Source organism: Pelophylax lessonae, assembly GCF_965119305.1.
Source record: "Pelophylax lessonae genome assembly, chromosome: 7".
NCBI lineage: Eukaryota > Metazoa > Chordata > Amphibia > Anura > Ranidae > Pelophylax > Pelophylax lessonae.
Window position 1 is genome coordinate 195,366,081 of NC_138774.1, and position 22,674 is coordinate 195,388,754.

The 22,674-nt window shown below is 43.7% G+C and overlaps 1 protein-coding gene across 5 annotated transcripts in view; it reads right to left on the reverse strand.

The window, feature by feature from the left end:
• Nucleotides 1-20,352: 20,352 nt before the first annotated feature.
• The window catches only part of RALGPS1 (Ral GEF with PH domain and SH3 binding motif 1), a 1,028,186-nt gene continuing 1,025,864 nt past the window's right edge, over nt 20,353-22,674 (reverse strand). For 4 of the 5 annotated variants that reach the window (XM_082262603.1, XM_082262602.1, XM_082262601.1 and 1 more), the window contains one exon: nt 20,353-20,402. In XM_082262603.1, coding sequence (XP_082118729.1) covers nt 20,373-20,402 — 30 coding nt within the window. In that variant the 3' untranslated portion in view covers nt 20,353-20,372. The remainder of the gene's footprint in view (nt 20,403-22,674) is intronic. The other variant, XM_082262600.1, reaches the window with a different exon arrangement.

The window sequence follows — 22,674 nt, forward strand, 5'->3', positions numbered from 1 at the left end:
GTGGCTGTGGACGTAGTATACTTGGATTTTGCAAAAGCGTTTGACACTAGCTAATGTGTAAGGTAAAGTCTACAGCCTTGGAGAAATCAGTTTGTAAATGGATAGAAAATTGGCTAAAATATAAAATTCAGAGAGTAGTGGTTAATGACTCTTACTCTGAATGGTCTAAGGTTTTCAGCAGTGTACCCCAAGGTTCAGTGTTGGGACCCTTACTTTTTAATATATTTATAAATGATATAGGGTCTGGAATTAAATGTATCATTTCAGTCTTTGCAGGTGACACCAAGCTATGCTGTGGAATAACTTCCTTTACAAGATGTCTCCAACCTGCAAGCCGACCTCAATGCACTGTTTCATTGGGCAACTATGTGGCAAATGAGGTTTAATGTTGATCAATGTAATTTTTTTTTTCACTTGAGGGCTAAGAATATGCATGCATCACACATACCAAGGGGAGTACAACTGGGGGAATCCATAATGCAGAAGGATCTGGGTGTTCTGGTAGATCATAAGCTTAATAGCATGCAATGCCAAGCTGTGGTTTCCAAAGCAAGCAAGGTCCTTTCTTGTATTAAGAGAGGACAAGAGGACAATTTTGCCCCTGTACAAATTAGCATGACCTCTTCTGGAAAGTGCAGAGAAGGGCGACTAAACTGATAAGAGGCATTGAGGAGTTCTGTTATGAGGAAAGATTAGAGGAACTGAATTTATTCTCTGTTGAGAAGAGGAGATTGGGGGGGGGGGGGTGTATGATCAACATGTATAAATACATAAAGGGTCCATATAGTGAACTTGGTGTTGAGTTATTCACTTTAAGGTCATCACAGAGGACAAGGGGGATATTTTTATGTCTAGAGGAGAAGAGATTTCTTCTCCAAATACGGAGAGGTTTCTTCGCAGTAAGAGCTGTGAAAGTGTGGAATAGACACCCCCCAGAGGTAGTTCTAGCCAGCTCAGTAGATTGCTTGGGGAAAAAAAGGCCTGGATTCTTTCCTAGGTGTACATAATATAAGTGGGTACTAATATTTATTGAATAGAGAAAATGGGAGAGAAGGAATTTGGACTTTATTGGCACCGGTATTAAAATTGTATATCTTTATTTTTAATGAAAAATTCACAAAGACATGTTTATGACACAGACAGAAAAGAATTGTATAAAATGACAAACATACAATATACATACAATGAAATAAGGCGGCAAAGCCTCAACACAGTGTGCAAAACGCATAGCCTGTTAGATAATGATACTTGTAACAACAATCACATGTACATGTAGGGCAACTGGGATTCAACTAAACCTCTGTTTATCCACACTGTACAGACGACCTCTAGAGACGGCTACCATCCTTCTCTATGGCCGCCTTATGAATGCAGGTTACTCTGTAATATATGTGATTGTTGTTACAAGTATCATTATCTAACAGGCTATGCCTTTTGCACACTGTGTTGAGGCTTTGCCGCCTTATTTCATTGCATGTATATTGTATGTTTGTCATTTTATACAATTCTTTTCTGTCTGTGTCATAAACATGTCTTTGTGAATTTTTCATTAAAAATAAAGATATACAATTTTAATACCGGTGCCAATAAAGTCCAAATTCCTTCTCTCCCATTTTCTCTATTCTACGATTCAGGATGTGGCACCCCTAACTATCCCCCCCTTCTTTGCGCCTAGGAACCCTGCGACCTAGGAGCGCATATTTAAATTACTAATATTTATAGGTAAGTTGATCCAGGGAATATCCGATTGCCTCTCGGGGGATCAGGAAGGAATTTTTTTGGATCATGCTTTGCTGGGGTTTTTTGCCTTCCTCTGGATCAACTGTGGGTATGGGATTGTATGGTTGGGTTTTTTCTTTATTGGTTGCGCTAGATGGACTTGACTTTTTTCAACTTGACCAACTATGTAACAGACATGACAGACCCAACTGGAGTGCCATATATGGAGCATGCCCAATAGCCGTGGTAACCGCAAGACGAGGTTCACGCTGGAGTGAAGGCTTGCAGCCAAACCCGCCCCCTCCCCTACACGCTCGCAGAAGCACGGGAGGCAGCGAGGACACGCCTGGCTGGGCAGCTGTCACTGTTACCGGCAAACAGGATACCCTGGACCCCCAAGTGAACGGCATCATAGGAAAAAACCTACTGTTATCAAGGAGGTACTGTTGCCCTTTTCTCCGCACATAGAGACATTGTGCTATTTACAACTATTGTCCAACATATCCTCCATTGCATTGGACTGCCTTCATCTGTCAGTCTCTCTAACCGCTCACGCTGGGACACTTGCACCTGACAGCCCAATGTTATTTGCATATCTTACAGAGACTGTTACTCTTACCTTTTAATCTGGGCTGATCAATCTATTCATCCAGGATCCAGGCTTTCTTTTAATTATAGGGAATTATCAAACGCTAACATAACCGAGAATATATGGTCTGCTCAGTGGATGGGCTCTCCATGCTTAAGACCATTACATCAATTGCTTTGTATATCCCCATACATCTGTTTGCTGCAGCAACCCGGTAGCTTTTATCTTATGTGTTTTTTATATAAAGTGTGGTCTGTACTGTAAGTCACGTTGGTCAGAATTGTTAATCAATAAAGTTTAACTTTTTCCATGATTGTGTGTCCTTAGTTGACCTCTTTGAGGAGAACTCTGTCTCTCCTCCAATTTTTTGGTATACATGTTCTTTTTGTCAACAGACACTAAGTAATACCATTGTGAAGAGGGGGGACCTTTAGGGAAGAGACTGTTGGTTTGGTCATTCCATAGGACCCCTTTCACTTTTGAAAGCAGGCCGATAAGAGGGAGTATTTTTGTGTGCTTTTTGTATCCTGGAGTGCCATAGTTTAGAGAACCTTTTGAAAGGTTCAAAAGTTGTTGTTTTTTTAAAACCTTTTCAGTCTCCAAAATAAAGGGGGACACCGTTCCCATTCTTGACTTAAAATCTATAAACATATTTCTGCATTTGCCAAAATCACAAATCGAATCAGCAATATCTGTCATTGTCAGATAAGGGATTTCTTGCATTAGTAGACCTACAAGAAGCGTATCTACATATCCCCATCTTCCCTCCGCATCAATGCTTGCTGTGGGAGGCCAACACTTCCAATTTGTGGCACTGCCATTTGGGCTCTTCTTGACCTCCCATTAAAAAAAACTTCTTCCCTCACTGCCTGCTTTTCTGCAGAACCGGACCAATCACGTCACAGGGTACTCTGTCTCTGACGACCTTCTCCTAAAGAACCTTTCTAAAATGACATTGTCTACCAACGTTCACACTCCAGAGCACCATTCAGTTTATTCAAACTTTCAACTGGTTACAAGATGGACTTGAGACCAAGATCTTATTTTCTACCCAAGGATTCTATTTGCCAGACTCCCTAAGAGTCCCTTTTTGTCCTCCCTTTGGACCCTTGAAAGATGCATCCTACCTTCACATTTGCCAGGTGTTTCTGAAAACCTATTTCTAGCGCTTACGCCTATAGGGAAAGATTTCCCCCTATACCTATCATAGCTTATTCTAACAGGTCTGTTGGTGTCTCTTGTGCTTTCCAGCACCAAGCATCTGCTTCCCGAATTTGCAAGGCTGCCACCTAGTTCTCTGTCCACACATTTTCCAGGTGAATGTTCTGGCCATGGCTAATGCAAGCTTTGGTCACAAAGTGCTTCAAGCTGTCATGTGTATTTTTTTTCAGGTTCTCCCTCTTGTTTCTTGTGGACCTGTTGGTCGTTTTTGTTTATGTTCTTAACTACCCTTCAGTTCATTACTTAGGGTTGTCCCATGGTTTATGAATACTAGTCCTGTACTGCACTATTAGGATAAAGGGAATTTTGTCTTACCTGGAAATTCCTTATCTTGGAGTACAGGACCCTCCCCTCTGCCTCCTGTGGTCACTCCCTAGGAGGCTAGGAGTGTGCCCCAAGAGGCAGCCCCATCAAAGTTTTCCCAGTATCCCATCACCAGAAGATAGGCTGCATATACACAGGATTTGTATTCATAGGCTCTTAATGTACTTCAAGACAAGGAATTTTACAGGTAAGTCAAAATTTCCTTTTTTTTTTCCCCTCAAGTTTAGTCCAAACTCACCTAAAGCAGATGAAGTAAGTCAGCTTGACAATAAAGCTCTGTTTAAAATGTAAACATTGCCATCTACAGTGTCCCTGATTTTTGGTGCTCCAGTAGATTAGAGTAGGAAGTATATTTCACAGAGGTGCCTGAAAATATAGCTAAATAAACAAATATTGTATATTGCAGTTTACCAATCCATATATGTGATGACTGCATTAGTTATTTTTTTCAGGCTAGTTGCATTTCATTATGCTAGAAATCCAGTGTGCTTCACACTTTGTGCACTGAAAAGAAACAATGCTATCAGTTTTCCAAGCTATCTCCTCTGAACTACAAAACAACCCGCCTATGTAATAAAGATGAGGGGTGAAAGGAGGGTTTTTGTTTGTCCAAATAACAGAGCAGCCTAGGTTGATGATGGTGCTCCTTCATAGATTCAGCATGGTGAGTGAGCATGGTTACCCTGGGACATAAAAGAAGTACCTGAAGCAACTTTACAGGCCATCCCCACAGTTCCCAAAGTAATACAGAGGTTACCCCAATAGAGCTGCACTGCTTCTGTTGCTATAGTAGAAAACAGTGAAGAGTTGATTACATAATTCAAAGTAAATAAGAACTAGGTAAGCACAGGAAACTTCTCCATAATGGAGAAGAGACCCATCACTTGAGGACCTTAGCAAAACTAACAAAGTCTCATGGATGTCTCACCTGCAGCTGGCCTTTTTATCTGCCTCTTTTGAGTGCATCTGACCATTATAATTTATGGTTTTGTGATTTGGTAAGAGGCATGTGTTGGTGGTGGCTGGTGATTTCCACTCTGATCTTCAATCATATCACATCATTGATTTATCATTGGACTTTTTAAATGAATTTGCACTTTTATTATATAATCAATTACTGCATTGTGTGTGTGTGTTAGCGATGCTTTATTTTGTTTATTAGGGTCTCAGGGAGTGAGGTAGGGTTATAGGGATACTCCAAGAGAACGTCCAAACGCTTTGCTAGTGTCCAATCACCTTAACGTAGCAGTCTATAATCCAGGGTCTCTGACTATCCAGCATGTGTCCTGTACTGTACGATTTAAGTTATTAAGACTTTTGCACTTCACATAAAATCTTTTTCTTGGAGTCCATTGCAGGACAAAGGAAATCCAAAACAGTTAGTTTATACTGCCATCCATATGAGGTTGAGACACTAGCTAATAGAAAAATTGTAAGCCTCCTCATAACACCTCCTCTACCCAGCATGCCATAGTTCTTAAAAAAGCAATTCACAAGGCCAGCTAAAAACAGAGGGGTGGGACAGGTGTCCCTCAATGAACACCAATGAAGAGAACAAAAATCGTATTTTCTTTTTCATTGGGGGACATAGGAATTAAGAAAAAGTCAAGCAGTCCAACTGAGAGGTGGGCAATATATTTACTGACAGACCCAAGAATTTTGGCAACCACCTGTGACTCAGAAGTACCTCAATGACAAACACCCACATAGGGGCCAGATGATAAAAGCAAAGCAAAACAAGGAAAGCTGCCATGACCAATGGGAGTCCATAGAGCATTAACCACTTAAGCCCCGGAAGATTTGGCTGCTCAAAGACCAGGGCCTATTTTGCAATTCGGCACTGCGTGACATTTAACGGACAATTGCGCGGTCGTGCGACGCTGTACCCAAATGAAATTTACGTCCTTTTTTCCCCACAAACAGAGCTTTCTTTTGATGGTATTTGATCACCTGTGCAATTTTTACTTTTTGCGCTATAAACAAAAAAAGGGACTACAATTTTGAAAAAATAAAAAAAAATTTCACATTTTTTTTATATGAAATTCCCCAAAAAAAAGTGTAAAAATCACATTTTTTTTAACATTTTAGGCCAATTTGTTTTCTGCTACATATTTTTGGTGAAAAAAATCGCAATAAGAGTATTTTGATTTGTTTGCGCAAAAGTTATTGTGTTTACTAACTAAGGGAAAGATTTATGTCATTTTTGTTTTTTAACTAGTAATGGCGGTGATCTGTGTTTTTTTTTTTTTTTTGCGGGACTGCGACTTTGCGGCGGACAGATTGGACCCTTGACTGACATTTTTGGGGGTACCAGTGACATTACTACAGTATTCAGTGCTGTACATATGCACTGTTACTGTAAAAATGACACTGGCAGGGAAGGGGTTAACTTTATTAGACATCCAGGGGTTAAGTGTGTCCCTAGGGGCGTGCTTCTAACTGTAAAGGGGCGTGGCTTTTGATGTAACCACATAGACATATGATCCTACATAGCAGGATCGTATGATCTCTGCAGTTACACCAGGGAGAATGACAGGCGGCTTTGTTTACATCAGCCGCCTGCCCTTCTTCTCCAGCGGGTGATCGCGAGTGACCAGCGGACATCGGAGCATACGTCACTTTGCCCAGGGGGGCTGACTGCCGCAGTATATGTACTTGCAGCGGTCGGCAAGTGATTAATCTGATGTTCCAGATCAGGACAATGACACTATCTGAGGGGACACTAAAGGCTCGTACACACTTGACGTAAAATCGGACGAAATATCCTCCGATTTTTCTCTCTCTTGCTCAGCATTCATTACCGTTTTTAGTTGACAGTGCATAATGTTCACAAAATTTCTCGTTCGATTTTCATTTTTTTTGGGGACGTTTGTTTCTAGACTTCCGGGTCATCAGCAACTTCAGATCATGCTCAGTCTTTTTGTATCCGATTTTCCGAGGACGTACTGCATACACATTAAACGAAAATTGGTCGTGCTGGGGACAGACGATAAAAATTTTGATGTTTGTCCCTCCGTTTTTTTTTTCCCATTGAAAATGTTGGCATCGGCTGTTGAAAGTTGTATACACACTAGCCGAAAATCGTACGATTTTATCTCGGACCAGAATTTTCGGCAGATTTTCTACTAGTGTGTACCACAGTTTAGCCAGTGGGAGGCTGAGAATCAACTAGTAATTTACAAAAAAAAACAGGTAGGACAGTACAAATAAAAGGGTAAACGATAACTAGACCAACAATGGGATGTGGTCTCTGGAATAAAACACTGGAACAAGTCATAGGGATAACAGGCATCCTGAGGAAACCTTTTACAATCAAAACCGGTCCATAAGAGAGGACAAGCTGGTCAACATGAGAAGGCCCAAGCCTTGTACTCCTAGACCTTATGATTCAGTGCCAGGAGGTTCAGTAAAGAGGTTGCCTGGCCAGATAACAATCTTGCAGGGAGATATTACCAGGATGTGAGAACCTTCACAGCATAATATCCCCAAAAACATCTAAATCACCATTGAGAATGATAGAAAAACCCAAGGGTATCAATATCCACCTCAAACTATTTATAGGAGGAAGGAGGGTGAGCAACAGGTACATATACAAGGGTTGGCAGCATTCAGAGTATATGTGATCCATGCTGGTGTATGTTAACACCAGAACAGGAGAATGAGCAGAGACCCACCCACCTGGAGGTATCTCTGGGGTATGACAGAGGAAATTCTGCAACCCTACTTAAGCTTGATCCAAAAGAACATGGCTCTAAGAATCCTCTTGTTACGACCCATGTCTGAACCTGCAACCTCTGCTGTGTCTGGTGATGTCTCTTCTTGCTGAGCCACCTGGGGTGCTGGACAGCTCCCTGGAAAATTCCTTGAATGATACTACCTTGTACCTTGAGCCCTTTGCTCCGCCCATGACTTTCCTATTATTTAAGCAATGCCTCTGCACTACCTGTTTGCCAGATATTTGTGCTCTCTCCAGCCAATATCTCGCTCTGGTCACTCTGGCTGCTGTCCATATCTTTCATACCACTCATTACCAACCTTTGGCTTGTTTCTTGACTACGCTTCTGCTTGATCCCAACCTGCAACCACTTGTTACCGACCTTAGGCTTGTTTACTGACTACACTTCTGCTTATTCCTAACTGCTATATCTGCTACTGGACCCCGGCTTACTCACCCCCTGGTGAGGCAATCCTGAGGACCATGGCCTGCTATGAAAACTCAGCAAAAACCCACAACCAGGAGCTCTGGTGAACACCAGTAGCTACTCTGCACCTCAGGTGTGCCTATGTCATCCACTAGGGTGACCTGCTTTTGTTAGATTTAACCCCGTGATCACCCACTTTAACCCCTTCCCTGCCAGTGTCATTATTACAGTAACAGTGCATATTTTTTAGCACTGATTACTGTAGTAATGTCACTGGTCCCCCCCAAAAGTGTCAAAAATGTCAGTTAGGGGTCCGATCTGTCCGCCGCAATGTCGCAGTCCCGCTAAAAATTGCAGATTGCCGCTATTACTATTAAAAAAAAGGCTTCCCTCACCTCACCCCAGATGTTGGTCTTCCAGTCTCTCTCTCTGCTGCTACTGCTACACAGACACAGGAGGACGCTGACTCAGTGAGAGTGAGGAGGAGTGGAGTGGACTGGACGGACCAATGGGTCGATTCAGAGGAGAGAGGGCAGCTAGCCAGAAGGCAAGAGAGCGGGAGGGAGCCCTCAGCCCAGTCGATCCCAGGACCCAGGCAGACAAAAGCCATCATTTATTTGCATGTCTCTACCGTGGAGGATAATTTAAGTGCTTCATGTGAGGATACAACTTTGAAAGCCGCTACGCCCGGTCTGAAGGGGAAGGGAGCAGAATACCTTTCACAAAGGTGGTTCCAGAGCCCACTTAATATATATTTCTGGTAAGAGGCCAATGTGGTTTTTGCACTGGTGGTGAAAAGCACAGTTGTTGGTTGTTGTCACATGAAGAGTGTTCCTTGGATATTATTTATTGCACTTACCTCTCGTCCGCCGGGTAAGGAGGAAATCCACCAGGTGGAGGGATCTCACAGCTATCAATTTGATATTATTTGATTTCCCTGCACCTTGATTTTGCATCATATTATCACAGATTGAAATATTTTTCCCCTTGTTGGACTTTATGATTTATGCACGAGATTCATCTTATTTGAATATCACTTGTATGTTTACATCACTATTTTGGATTTAGCGCACCATATATACTTTTACACCTAAACTTATTTAATTTTCTGGTAGCAGCTTTTTCACACATCAGCGCACCCTTTATATTTTACATTACTGTAGTAATGTCACTGGTCCCCCCCCAAAAGTGTCAAAAATGTCAGGGGTCCGATCTGTCCGCCGCAATGTTGCAGTCCCGCTAAAAATTGCAGCTTGCCGCTATTACTAGTAAAAAAAAAAAAAAACTATAAAAATTACATAAATCTTTCCCATAGTTAGTAGAATTTTGTGTAAACCAATCAAAATACGCTTATTGCGATTTTTTTTTTTTTTTTTTTTCACCAAAAATATGTAGCAGAAAACAAATTTTAAATTTTTAGTTAAATTTAGATTTAAAATTTTTTTTTTTTGGGAATGTTATATAGCAAAATGTGAAAAATATTGTTTTTGTTTTCAGAATTGTCGTTCTTTTTTTGTTTATAGCGCAAAAAATAGAATTTTTTGTAAGAACTTACCGTAAAATGATTTTCTCTGAGTCCTCTGACAGTCACCGCCCACTCATACAGTCTGCACTTCTGGGTATTGGTCTTATCCACAGGAGTAAGCTAGGCATAAGATTTTGTTAGAAAACATTCACAAAACCTTTGTATAAACACACCTACAGGGGGCTGTCCCTCTGGTCCAATACCCCCAGCTAGCAGCATTCCCAAATCAGTTTGGTAGCAAGCAGTATAGAGATCCATGAACCCCAAAAGAGGGGTGGGGGGCGGCGACTGTCAGAGGATAAGTTCTTACAATAAATTATATTTTCTCTTACGTCCTCTGACACTCGCCGCCCACTCATACAGTCTGCACTTCTGGGTCGTCCCAAAGCAGTGTAGATGTGAGGGGTGGGAAACGTAACCGTCAAAAAGGCAACGCAGCACCCAGGTCAGAGAAAAGAACCTTATCTGAACCAGAAAGGTAAAATACTGGGTAACAGGAAAAGCTCAACGGGAGCGAACAAACCTAGGAAAGCAAAATAACCAAGGGGGAAAAAACCCCAACAGGAGGAGACAGACTAAAACTGCCATGTCTCCCCCTAAGGCACTGCCGCACTCAGAACTTTGCGGCCAAAAGAGGCATCTGCCAAAGCCAGAACATCAAGTTTTTATAAAATTTTGTAAAGGTATGCACGGACGACCAGGTCGCCGCTTTGCAAACCTGGGACACCTACGCCTGATGGCGGAAGGCCCAAGACGCACCAACCGCTCTGGTAGAGTACGCAGTGACAGGGAAAGGTGGAACCTGATCCCTAATTGAATAGGCCTGTACAATCGTCTGTCTGATCCATTTGGAAATTATTGCCGCAGACGCAGCCGTACCCTTCCCAGGTCCCTCAGGAAGGACAAAAAGAGAATCTGACTTTCTGAAGGATTCAGTAGACGACAGGTAAACCCTGATCGCCTGGACCACATCCAAGGAATGCAAGGCAAACTCCTTAGGATGCTTAGGCTTCGTACACAGCGAAGGCAAGACAATGTCCTCGTTGATGAAAATCTGACACCACCTTCGGAAGGAAGGACTGATGAGGTCGCAAGACCACCTTATCCCCATGAACAACCAGGTAGGGGGAGCGGCAAGATAGGGCTGCCAACTCCGACACTCTGCGAGCAGATGTGATCGCCACCAGAAAGGCAACTTTCCATGACAGCACCGGCAGAGGAATCTCCCGGATGCTCTCAAAGGGAGGAAGTTGCAAAATGGACAAAACCAAATTCAGGTCCCCAGGAGGCAAGGGTGCCCTCCTAGTGGGAGCCAGATGACGCACCCCTTGAATAAAAGTGCGGATCAAGGAATTTGATGCCAGAGGGCGCTAAAAAAGAATGGCTAGCGCAGATAACTGGCCCTTAATAGTGGTCAGCGCCAGACGCTGCTCCACACCAGTTTGCAGGAAAGCTAACACCCTCGCCACCGAAAAGGAGCGGGGATGGAACCCTGCGATTCACACCAGGCGAAATGAGCCTTCCAGGTACGATAATAAATCTTACCAGAGGAAGCCTTCCTAGCCTTGAGCAAGGTAGGAATGACCGCTGACGAGAGACCTCTGTCTCTAAAGACCTGGCTTTCAACAGCCACGCCGTCAAAGCCAGCGACTGTAAAGCAGGATGGAAGATCGGCCCCTGAGACAGAAGATCGTCTCGTAGTGGGAGCCGCCAAGGAGGCTTGACGACCAATTGCATGATGTTCGCGTACCAAGACCGGCGGCCAGTCTGGTGCCACTAGAATCACCTACCTCGGTCCTGAGACCAACCTGCGAAGGAAACTGGATAACAACTGAATCAGTGGACATGCGTAAATCAGGCGATACCGGCGCCAGGGCACCACCAACGCATCTGCCAGAGGGTCGCGCGTGCGAGCCACGAATCTTTCCACCTTGATGTTGAGCCGAGAAGTGAACAGATCCACATCCAGGGATCCCCACCGCGCACACAGCATCTGAAACACCTCTGGGTGTAGGGACCATTCCCCCTGGTCCAGGGTCTGGCGACTCAAGATAGTCCGCCTGCCAGTTCTCCACAACCGGAATGTGAACTTCCAAAATCACCGGGACCTGCGTCTCGGATCAGGACAGAATCTCGGCCACTTCCTTGGCTGCCCGGGCACTCCTGGTGCCCCCTTGGTGATTGATGTAAGCGGTGGCGTTGTCCATCTGCACCCGCACTGGGCAGCCCCGCAGACGATCCGACCAATGGAGCAAACAGAGCCTGATTGCTCGCAGTTCCAAGACATTTATCGGCAGGGAGGATTCTCCCACCGACCAAGTGCCCTGGGCAGACAACTTGCCCAACACTCCATCCCAGCCCGACAGGCTGGCGTCCGTGGTGACCACTGTCCATAGCAACAGTCGAAAGGACTTGCCCACCGTCAGAGCCGGAGACTGGAGCCACCACAGGAGATCCGATCTCACTAGGGGGCTCAAAGAAATCCTTCTTTCCAAAGAGTGAGGACGTCTGTCACACCTGGCGAGAACCTCCCCTTGAAGAGATCTCATGTGAAACTGTGCAAATGGGATCGCCTCAAAAGCCGACACCATTAAGCCCAGAGACCACATGCAGGTTCAAAGCGAGGAGGACTCGTTGTCCCTGAGGGACCTGACCTCGTCCGGCAGGATCCGGAGTTTTTCCTCCGGAAGAAAGACCTTCGCCTGGAGTCCAGAATCATCCCCAGGTAAGGGAGATGAACAGACTTCTGAAAATTGATGGTCCACCCGAACTCCTGGAGTGCCTGAACCGTGATCGACAGCGCAACAGAGTGGCATTGGAGCTTGACCTTAATAGCGGATTGTCCAGGTAACCAAGGACGGCAATCCCCTGTACCCGCAACAAGGCTAGAACAGGAGCCAAAACTTTGGTAAATACCCTTGGAGCGGAAGCGAGGCCGAAAGGCAACGCCACGAACTGATAGTGCTCCTCTGCTATTGCAATTCGGAGGTACCTCTGATGACCCTCGTACATAGGGATGTGTAGATACGCATCCTTGAGGTCGATGGAAGCCAGGAAATCTCCTGGACTCAGGGATGCCACCACCGACCGGAGGGACTCCATCCGGAATTTCTGAACCCACACAAAGCGGTTCAGAAACTTTAAGTCCAGAATCAGACGCACCTTGCCCTCTTTTCTGGGCACTGTGAACAGATTTGAGTAAAAAACCCCGAAACCTGTCGTGATGTGGCACCGAGACAACCACCCCCTGGGCAAGGAGATCCTGAACCGCCCGATGGGGATCTCGGAAACGATCTGGGGTCAAATGAAGATTTGAGGGAAAGAATCTGTCTGCTGGGCGTGATCGAAATTCGGTCTTGTACCCTGACCGAATGAGTTCTTGAACCCACCTGTCCTCAATCTCGGCCAGCCAAGGTTCGGGAAAACAGCGCAGACGTCCCCCCACCCCTGAAACAGTTGAGGGCGCCCTTTTGGGTCGAGGCGGACTGGGCCGCTGTGCCAGTGTGGGTGGCTTTAGACTTGCCCACACATGGCTTCTTCTGGCCACCAGAGGCCTTGAAGGACTTCCCCTTGTCATTTGCCTTGAAGGCACGAAAGGACCCCTGGTTAGGTTTAAAGGAAGGGCCCCGCTTACTGTGGAAAGATTTTCCCCTGGACACCTGGGGCAGCAGCGTGCTCTTCCCCCTAGTGACCCCCTTCACCAGGTCATCCAGAGCGTCCCCAAAAAGACGACTCCCTGCATAAGGGATGCAGACACCGTGTTCTTGGAAGACTGGTCGGCTGACCAGCTTTTCAACCATACAATGCAACGAATCGTCACTGCGACTGCAGACAGGCGTGAGACTAAAGGGGCCTCATCCAAGGCCACGTCACACAGGTATAAAACAGCCTGACTAATTTGATCCACCATCTCCAGAGTAGCAGGAGGGGCGGAGTCAGCAATAAGGGTGCGTTTAAGCACCTTGGCCCACTCCACAACAGCCTGAGAGACCATTACGGAAGCGAACACGGGTTTCATTAAGGAACCCGCTACCAGGTAGATGTGGCGGGTAAGAGTTTCCACCCACCTATCTGCCGGGTCTTTAAACACCGGAGAATTCTCCGCTGGCATTAAAGTGGCTTTATTTAACCTGAACACAGTGTGGTCCACCATAGGAGCCACAGTCCAGCGCGAATCCACCGGAGCCGCAAAGGGATAACGATACTGAAATCGCTTGGGCACCACAAAATTGCGCTTTAAATTGCGCCATTGTTCATTCACGGTCTCGTAAAACTCAGCGGGGCAGGGAAAAGCCTGACCCGACTTCTGGGCTTTGGGGGTCCCAAAGGAAGACCGCTTACCGGACAGGTGGGGCTCATCATCTAAATTTAGCGTGTCTTTCACAGAGCTAATAAGCACAGACATTGCAGCGTGTTCTCTTGCTGAACCGGAGGGGGAATCCTCCTCCTCCTCCACATCCGACTGAGAGGACTGAGACCCCTCAGGGGGTACACTGTCCGTGGCAACCATATCTGGCTCTGAATCAGAAGACTGAGAAAGCCTAAGCCTTTTCTTAGAAGCCCGGTCAGACAGTCAGACATCAACAAATCCACTTTTGACGCTAAAGTCGCAAGTGCAGCAGTAAGTGAGACTATAGCAGAGGATTTAGGGGTACCTGAACCCTCCACCAGAGCTGGGGGGGGGGGGGATGTGCTATCCTTGGACTCCATCATAGCAATTCAGATTTTAAATGGCACTGGCCCTTTAAATCGGCGATTTACCGCGGTTCCCACCGCAAATGCACCACAATGAGGAACTAAGCATGTGCTACTAAAAACTGCAAAAGAATGAATGCTAGCAGGAATGCAGGCCAGGAAACACCATAAAATCCATTAAAAGTGTGCCTATACTTGCCACACGCTGCCAGCTCGATCTGCATGTAGGAAGAAAGGAAGTAACCTCACGCCACTAGAGGCAGAACACAGCTCTGAGCCACAAGAAAATGGTTGCCAATACAAGTCTATGGAGAAAGCTCTGGGAAAATGGCCTCTGTTCACATAAAGAACATAGTGCCCACACTAAAGATGGCGCCCGAAAGGCGCCAACAGAATTGCAGAAAATGGCTGCTGCCCTCACAATGCCAAACAGCCTGCCCACACCTAAAATGGCGGCCCCGCGGTTTTACACCGATTGCGGCCCCCACACACCATGTCTGTATCCCCAAAACGTTGCCAAAGCACATCAGGGACCCCCGCAACCCCCCCACATAGCGGTAGAACCGCCACAGCGCCCCCGCAGGGGCCGGGAAAGAACACACAGGGACCGCACTGACAGACCTAAGGGGGATATTACAGAATCCATGTGCACTGCCATCCCCATAAACAGAGGGCCCACATACACACCCCGACAGATAATGCCATAGACAGAGGGGTAGCATGCTACTCACCGGTCCAGCGAAACGTGGGTACCGCTCTGTGACAGGAAGCCTCCCACTCTGGGTGGTGGTGCCTTCAGCCGAAAAGGATGCTAGCAACACGCGGTGTATGTACCGCAGTTGAGACATCCCAGTGAAGTAGCCACTTCGCAGGCTCGTCCCTGAGGACAGCGACATGGTCGTTTGCGAGGCCTGGGCGTACACATAACCTGCTAACGCTCAAAGGCAGGCTGGGATTCCATAAGGCCCTAGGATAACCAGTGCGATTCCCAGCCCACAAACGCTGTAGTCTTCCCAGCCCGCAAACGCTGTAGTCGTCCGAAGTCCGACTAACTAAGCGCAGGAACAAATAAAAAGCTATTATTGTAAAGAAAAATCACTTTTTCAGGAGAGAAAAAATAAGAAGAAAAAAAGGCTGAGACTGCAGCCCCATCCAGGGAAAAGCCAGCCTACTCCTATGCTAGGCAAAGACAAACTAATTTGGGAATGCTGCTAGCTGGGGGTATTGGACCAGAGGGACAGCCCCCTGTAGGTGTGTCTATATACAAAGGTTTTGTGAATGTTTTCTAACAAAATCTTATGCCTAGCTTACTGTGGATAAGACCAATACCCAGAAGTGCAGACTGTATAAGTGGGCGGCGACTGTCAGAGGACTTAAGAGAAAATAAAAATAGCACAGGTGATCAAATACCACCATAAGATAGCTCTATTTATGGGAAAAGGACATCCATTTTATTTAGGTATAGTGTTGCACTACCACGCAATTGTCCGTTAAAGTAACGCAGCGCCGAATCGCAAAAAATGACCTGATCATTAAGGGGCAAATCCTTCCGGTCCAGAAGTGGTTAAGTTTAACACCTAGCTACTGCAGCATGTAGGTTCTGTTCCAGAGTTCACTCAACTCAAAAACATAAAATATTAATTACTTTGAAGTGTTCAAAAATACCAAATAGGTAGTAGATTAGGGGCATACAGTGTTTGCATTAACATGATATGAACGCTGTGTAAAAAGGCCATAAAACAAACAGGGCAGATTGGAATGTTATTTATTTCACCCAAAATTGGGAAAGTTCCAAGTTTGTTCAGCAATCGAGACCCTGTGTATCGTCATGACAGATACATACATACATAGATAGGCTATAGAGCACTTAAAATGGGTTAGGGTGCATTTGTTGTTTGTGTCCCTATTGAGGAGATTTTCCATTACTTCATATAGCAGTGACACCTGTTTTCAGGACAGGTGTGGGGCAGGATCTCTTCAGCTACAGCTCTGAAAGCCAAACAGAACTTTTACCAATCCACCGTCTTCTTAAAAAGGTAGGCCTTCTATTACCATCTGCTACTTGTCCTGGTGACCATACCAAAAGTGAAGGGAAATCTCCTTAGTGAAAAGACAGATAGAAGTAAAAACTGACAGATCTTCTTACCATTCCCTTTTCTATCCAAACTGAAAACACTTTTACTTCCTCTGCCTGAATGTAAGGCATGTCTTTAACCACTTCAGCTCTCACACCCTTAGGCTACATTCACACCTGAGCGTAGCGTTTTTTACCGCGATTTTACCGCGATTTTTGCGGCGTTTTTTTACCGCGATTTTTACCGCGATTTTTGTGCAGGCGTTTTTAGATTGAATAGAGATCAATGGAAAACGCCTGTAATCTGCCCAAAAAGAAGCTCATGTACTTTTTTGAGCGTTGGGCGTTTTGTATACAGCGTCAAAACGCTCAGATGTGAACAGGGGCCATTGAAATGAATAGGATTTGTCTTGTTGGGCGTTTTGAGAGCTGATCCTAGAGCAGAAAAACGCCCCAAAAACGCCCCAAAACGCCTAGATGTGAACGGAGCCTTATGGACCAGTACAATTTTCTGCTATGAGATAATTTTGTTATTACTAAATAGAACAACGTAATATATACATTGTTTGTTTGTTTTTTTTAATTTATTTTTAAGGCTCCATTCACACCTGGGCATTTTCAGCTCCAAAAACGCTCAAAAGAAACGCTTCCAAAACGCCCAACAAGTAAAACCCCATTCATTTAAATGGCCCCTGTTCACATCTGAGCGTTTTGCAAAACTCCTGTAGCTGAAAAAAGTACATGAGCTTCTTTTTGGGCTGATTACCAGCGTTTTTGATAGATGTCAATGAAAAACGCCTGAAAAAATCGCGGTAAAAATCGCGGTAAAAAACGTTACGCTCAAGTGTGAATGCAGCCTTAAGGACATTTATTTTATAAGGACAAACAAGGCTTTCTTTTAGTCACTATTGTCCTGCAACAATAATTTTTTTTTTCACAGTCCATAGACAATTTAAAACTCAACAAAAGGCATTTTCTTTTCTTGAGCAGTGTTAGTTTAAACAAATAGTGTTACTGCACATAAGTGTGCATTTTATTCTGTAATTTATTCAGTTTAAAACCACACAAAAATTATGATTTTGGTACAAAGCTTTGCAAAGTTATTTACAAATGAAGTAAAGTGTTTGTTTTTTTTTTTGTTTTTTTTATGTTGCGCTTTTTCAGTGTGATATGTGTAACTATGTAAAAGGTGTAAAAATATTAATGAACAAAGCAAATAAAAACTGAAAAATAGTTTAAATATTAGTTGATAAAATGGAAACAAATACAATGGAATGGAGGAGAATACAGAGTTAATTAGGGCTGATTAGAGTAAACTAAGGGGCTCAACAGAGGAACATTTAGTTATAAAAAAAAAACACTTAATTTATTTATTTTTTTTTTTATTTGTCAGGTTGCTTTAACTCTCTTCATCATCTGCAGATTGAAGTTCATCCCTTTTGATCTGTACATGAAAAACCATTACAAATGATACAAGGTTTCAATGTAACTTTCTGTATCTGTGGCTGAGCAATGCTGAGTTGATAAAACATTGCCTGACTGTTTTTTTGACATTTGCCAGCTCCTGCTGCTGACCGTCTCTGTGTACTCAGCAATGCAGCTGTGAATAATCAGAGCTGAATTGCCGGTTACTGGGACAGGGAGGGATCCTGGCAGAAGGACTGGACGTACTAGACACGCACTGTGTACAATGATGACATGTTATTGGCCGGGTCTACTACATCCAGAGTCTGCAACTATTTAAAAAGTTTTTGAAGGCCTCTTTTAAAACTGTTGCTGGATGTAGATGCATATTTCCTCTCAATAACTATCACCAAGGTGCTTTTTTACTGCAAGAAGAGCATGTTGCAAAATGGTTACATTAAGTGGGGTGGTTATTAACCACTTGCCGACCGCTCACATTGAGCGTACTGCTGCAAAGTGGCTCGTTATAGTCCAGCAACGTAGATCTACGTCGCTGGACTCCTCCCCTTGTGGGCAGAGCGCGCACCGCCGGAGGCTCGCTCCCGCTGTATTCAGACACAGCGGGAGTCAGGCCAGGGGAGGAGAGGCGGTGATCACCGCCGCTCTTCCCCGATCATCGGAGATCGAGTGAGGAAATCCGCCCGTTTGTGTAAACAAAGTGGACGGATCTCCTCTGTGACAGACAGGGACAGATTACAGGATTCAGCATAGCTGAACCTGCGATCTGTGCCTGTGTCACTCAATCCCCTCCCCCCACACATGTCAGTAAGCACCAGGCATACATTTAACCCCTTGATCACCAATAAAGTTAACCCCTTCCCTGCCAGTGTTATTACAGTAACAGTGCATATGTATAGCACTGATTACTGTAGTAATGTCACTGGTACCCCCAAAAGTGTCAAAAATGTCAGTTAGGGGTCCGATCTGTCCGCCGCAATGTCGCAGTCCCGCAAAATAAATCGCAGATTGCCGCCATTACTAGTTTAAAAAAAAAACAATAAAAATGACATAAATTTCCCGTAGTTAGTAGCTGCGATAACTTTTGCGCAAACCAATCAAAATACGCTTACTGCAATTTCTTTTTTTTACCAAACATATGTAGCAGAAAACAAATTGGCCTAAAAGGTTAAATTTAAAATATTAAATGTTTGATTTTTACATTTTTTGGGGGGGAATTTCATATAAAAAAATGTGAAAATGTTATTTTTTCAAAATTGACGCTTTTTTTTTGTTTATAGCGCAAAAAGTAAAAATCGCACAGGTGATCAAATACCACCAAAAGAAAGCTCTATTTGTGGGGAAAAAACGGACATCAATTTAATTTGGGCACAGCGTTGCAAGACTGCGCAATTGTCCGTTAAAATAACGAAGTGCCGAATCGCAAAATATGGCCTGGTCAGGAATGGGGTAAAATCTTCCGCTCTTAAAGCGGGTTAAAAATACGCTCATTGAGAATTTTTTTGTCAGACATGTAGCTAAATACATTTTGGCCTAAATATATGACAAAAATTGAATATATTGGATATTTTTTAACTCAAATTAGAAAAATATTTGTTTTTTTTCAAAATTGTCGCATTTTTTTATTAATATCGCAAAAAATGAAAAGCGCAGAGGTGATCAAATACCACCAAAAGAAAGCTCTGTTTGTGGGGAAAAAAAGGACATAAATTTCGTTTAGGTACGGCGTTGCATGTTTGCGCAATTGTCAGTTAAATTCGCACAGTGCCAAGTTGCAAAAAGTGGCCTGGACGTAAAGCAGGAAAATCCTCCGGTGGTAAAGTGGTTAACGTGCAACTTGCACTTGCTTTCAGAGAAGACTAGAAGCAAAGTCTGGATGGACAAAATGTTTAATAACAAGCACGATACACCATTCCTTCCATTGGGCACTTCCTGTCCCTACATGTTATACTAATATAGTAAATAAAAAAAGGAAACAAAAATGTACATATTATGCTACTGGACAATTACTTTAAAAAGAAAAATTCCCATTTCAGACCATAAAATATTGAGATTGTGCCAAAATGCATGTCCACAAACACACAATAATTAACAATGTATACAAAGTCCTTGTTTTATCCCTTTTTTTTTTTTTTTATATAGTAAAGTTGGAGACGGCCACAACGCTAAGTGACTTCGTGCACTTAAGTTACAAAACTGTTGTTTGCCATGTCTTTGTCACGTTATTGTAAGTAACACTGTAAATGTTTTTTTTTTTGTCCAATCACAAAAGAGTTTAAACCCAACATGGGTCAATATAGAATTGTCTGGCACTCAAAGCAGCTCAAGTTTAAAAATTCACTGTTTATAAAACCAGTAGGCAAAAAGTAGGACGGCAAGGCGTCATGTAACGTTCATTTGTGTCTTCTGATGACCAGTGTTCATCCCCTACTGGTATATTCAACACAGCTAGGCGAGACTTGGGTCTTTTGTTCTACTATGTGCAAAGTCTGTTCTAATACACAGAAGTATGACATTTTCCTTCAAAGCTTCGCTCAGAACTCAGGAACTTTCAGTGGAAAAGTGTTTCTTGTTTTATTCAAAACAATGTTATTATGTTTCTTTCTCCGCTGGTGTTTGATGTCCTCCCTGGTTTTTGGCACTGTGAAACTGGCTGTCATGTCACTCAAAAGACATGAGATTAGTGGGTGCCTGGAAAACGATAAAGAACAAAGCATAGTTATTTCTCTTACAGATCAGGTTGCAATTAAATAGAATCAACATTTTGAAACCAAACTTTAGCCAAAATGTTATCTACATTATAGATGGAGCTTTACTGCTGTGTCCCTCTTCTGAAGATTCTAAATTGTTTTTCTGTCCAGCTGTCACAGAAGGAAATGGGGTGAAAACTGTCAAATGGAGACATTAAGGCAATACAAACTTTACAAAGTAGAGTGAAAATGGGTTAGAACCTCTACACCATGTGTCATGGAGTCACAAGGATAACCGGGGGAGACATTTATTGGCACAAACATGTAATGCAAAGCAAGGCAGCAAAGGACTCCTGCAGTGGACAGTAGTGACAACTAATAATCATAAAGGGGTTCTTCAGGGCCCTCTTTTTTTAGGTTTGGTGTACTGTTCACATCGTGCTACTGTGATTCACCATAATGCCCTTCTGCTAAAGGTTTCAATGCTGTAAAGGATATCGCTGATTATTTGAACTCTTCAAAAGGCACACAACCAGCATTAGAACCTAAAAAATTTGAATACTATCTTGTAAAGTTGTTATTTATGTATTTCTATTCGGGAAATCTTCCCCCACTTCCTGTTCCAATGACACCTTGGGGTTGATTTACTAAAGGCAAACAGACTGTGCATTTTTCAAGTGCAGTTGCTCCACAGCTTAGTAAAACTTCACTTTACATAAAATACCCAATCACATGCAAAGAAAATTGCAGATGATGGAAGTAAACAGCTTCCCTTCATTTTTTGAAGCTCTGGAGCATAAAGTGAATTTTCAAAATGCACAGTATATTTTCCTTTGGCAAATCATCCCCTCTTATGGCAGAGTAAAGCTGGTCATAAGTTTTCAAATTTCAGCCAGTATGGCCTCCTGTTGAAATACAATAGGCAACGCGGAAGATTTGTTATTCATGTATGGGCATCTTGAATCAATTTTTTTTCTTTAACAAACCATTTTTGTTCTTAATACAGTGCAGTAGTAAGAAAGCTCTCTTTGTGGTCTTCTGTACCAAGACCCCGCTATGACCAGTGTGTGGGGCTGGTCTGTAATGTGACCCTAAGGCACTAAGCTCTGCAAAAGGGTTCTCACAGAATATAGTGACCTATTGTAGTTAGCTTTTGGAGTGTTTTACAGATCTGGGATCTGACTAAACCTGTAAATGTAAGCCAGTCCCTGAAGACTCTTTTGTAGTGTGCCCACTGGAGGGGCAAAAACTGCTTGAAATGTGCCTGGTAGACACACTCCTTATTTTCTAGGGAGTAGTTCCTTTCCCTGCGGAGTTTGCCTTTAAAGGGTGAAATGCTTGCAGTACTTGATCAATGACACATCAGTGTCACAAGCACTCTGTTGGCTGGTGCTGTGACAGTCTTTAGTGGGTTGAAATTACCTGTGAGTGTGCTGCTGTTTTCTAGCCATTTCCTCATGAGGATAAAGATTGGAATCCAGTGCTGTGATACAATGGTATGTGTTGCAAGCTTTTTGTGGAACAAGGTTGCAACACTTTTTTAAAATGCACTGTGCAAGCCTCATTAGTGCACCTGCAACACAATGAAGTATGTGCGCATGTGCTTTCTCTTTTTAGCCTGTAGAAACATTTCTAGCTACCCAAGAGGATCCCAGGACCAGTTCTCCTCGAAAAAAGATATGTGCTATACAGCACCCCCCCTCCTGCGCTCAGAACCTGGTCCTCAGGCTGCCTCAATCCCGGGAACTCGTGCTAATACTTGGCATCCATTATGGCTAGGCTTTGCTGCCCCTTACGACCAGGGCGGTCGACCAAACACTGTAATACAAAAACAATTCTCTCCTCGTGCCTTGGTCACGAAAAGTCACCTAACCTCTCTCGTTTCTGCAGCTGGGTTTTTGTGAGTACCCTTTTTGCCATAGCTCGCTTTCTTTACCAATGGTATGGCAGATCTAAAGTATAATGGACAGCCTGGATTATTCTTCCTTGCTTGAGTCCACGTGTTCTGGAGTCTTCCCTAGCTCTTTCTAGCATGCCTCCCTCTTCTTCAATCTATGTCAGATTTTCCACAAAAAAATCACTACCATAATTGCTGGCTGAGAGTCTGTTTGCATGATATGCATATGTAGCAATATTTCCAGGCATTGGGCATGATGTGGGTCTGCCATTTTCACCGGTAACAACAGCACATTTAAACTTATTTCCCAAGTGTGAGATCTGAGTCAAAGAACAGTCCAGCATCTTTGGTTTGTTTATTTGATAAATGGATGGGA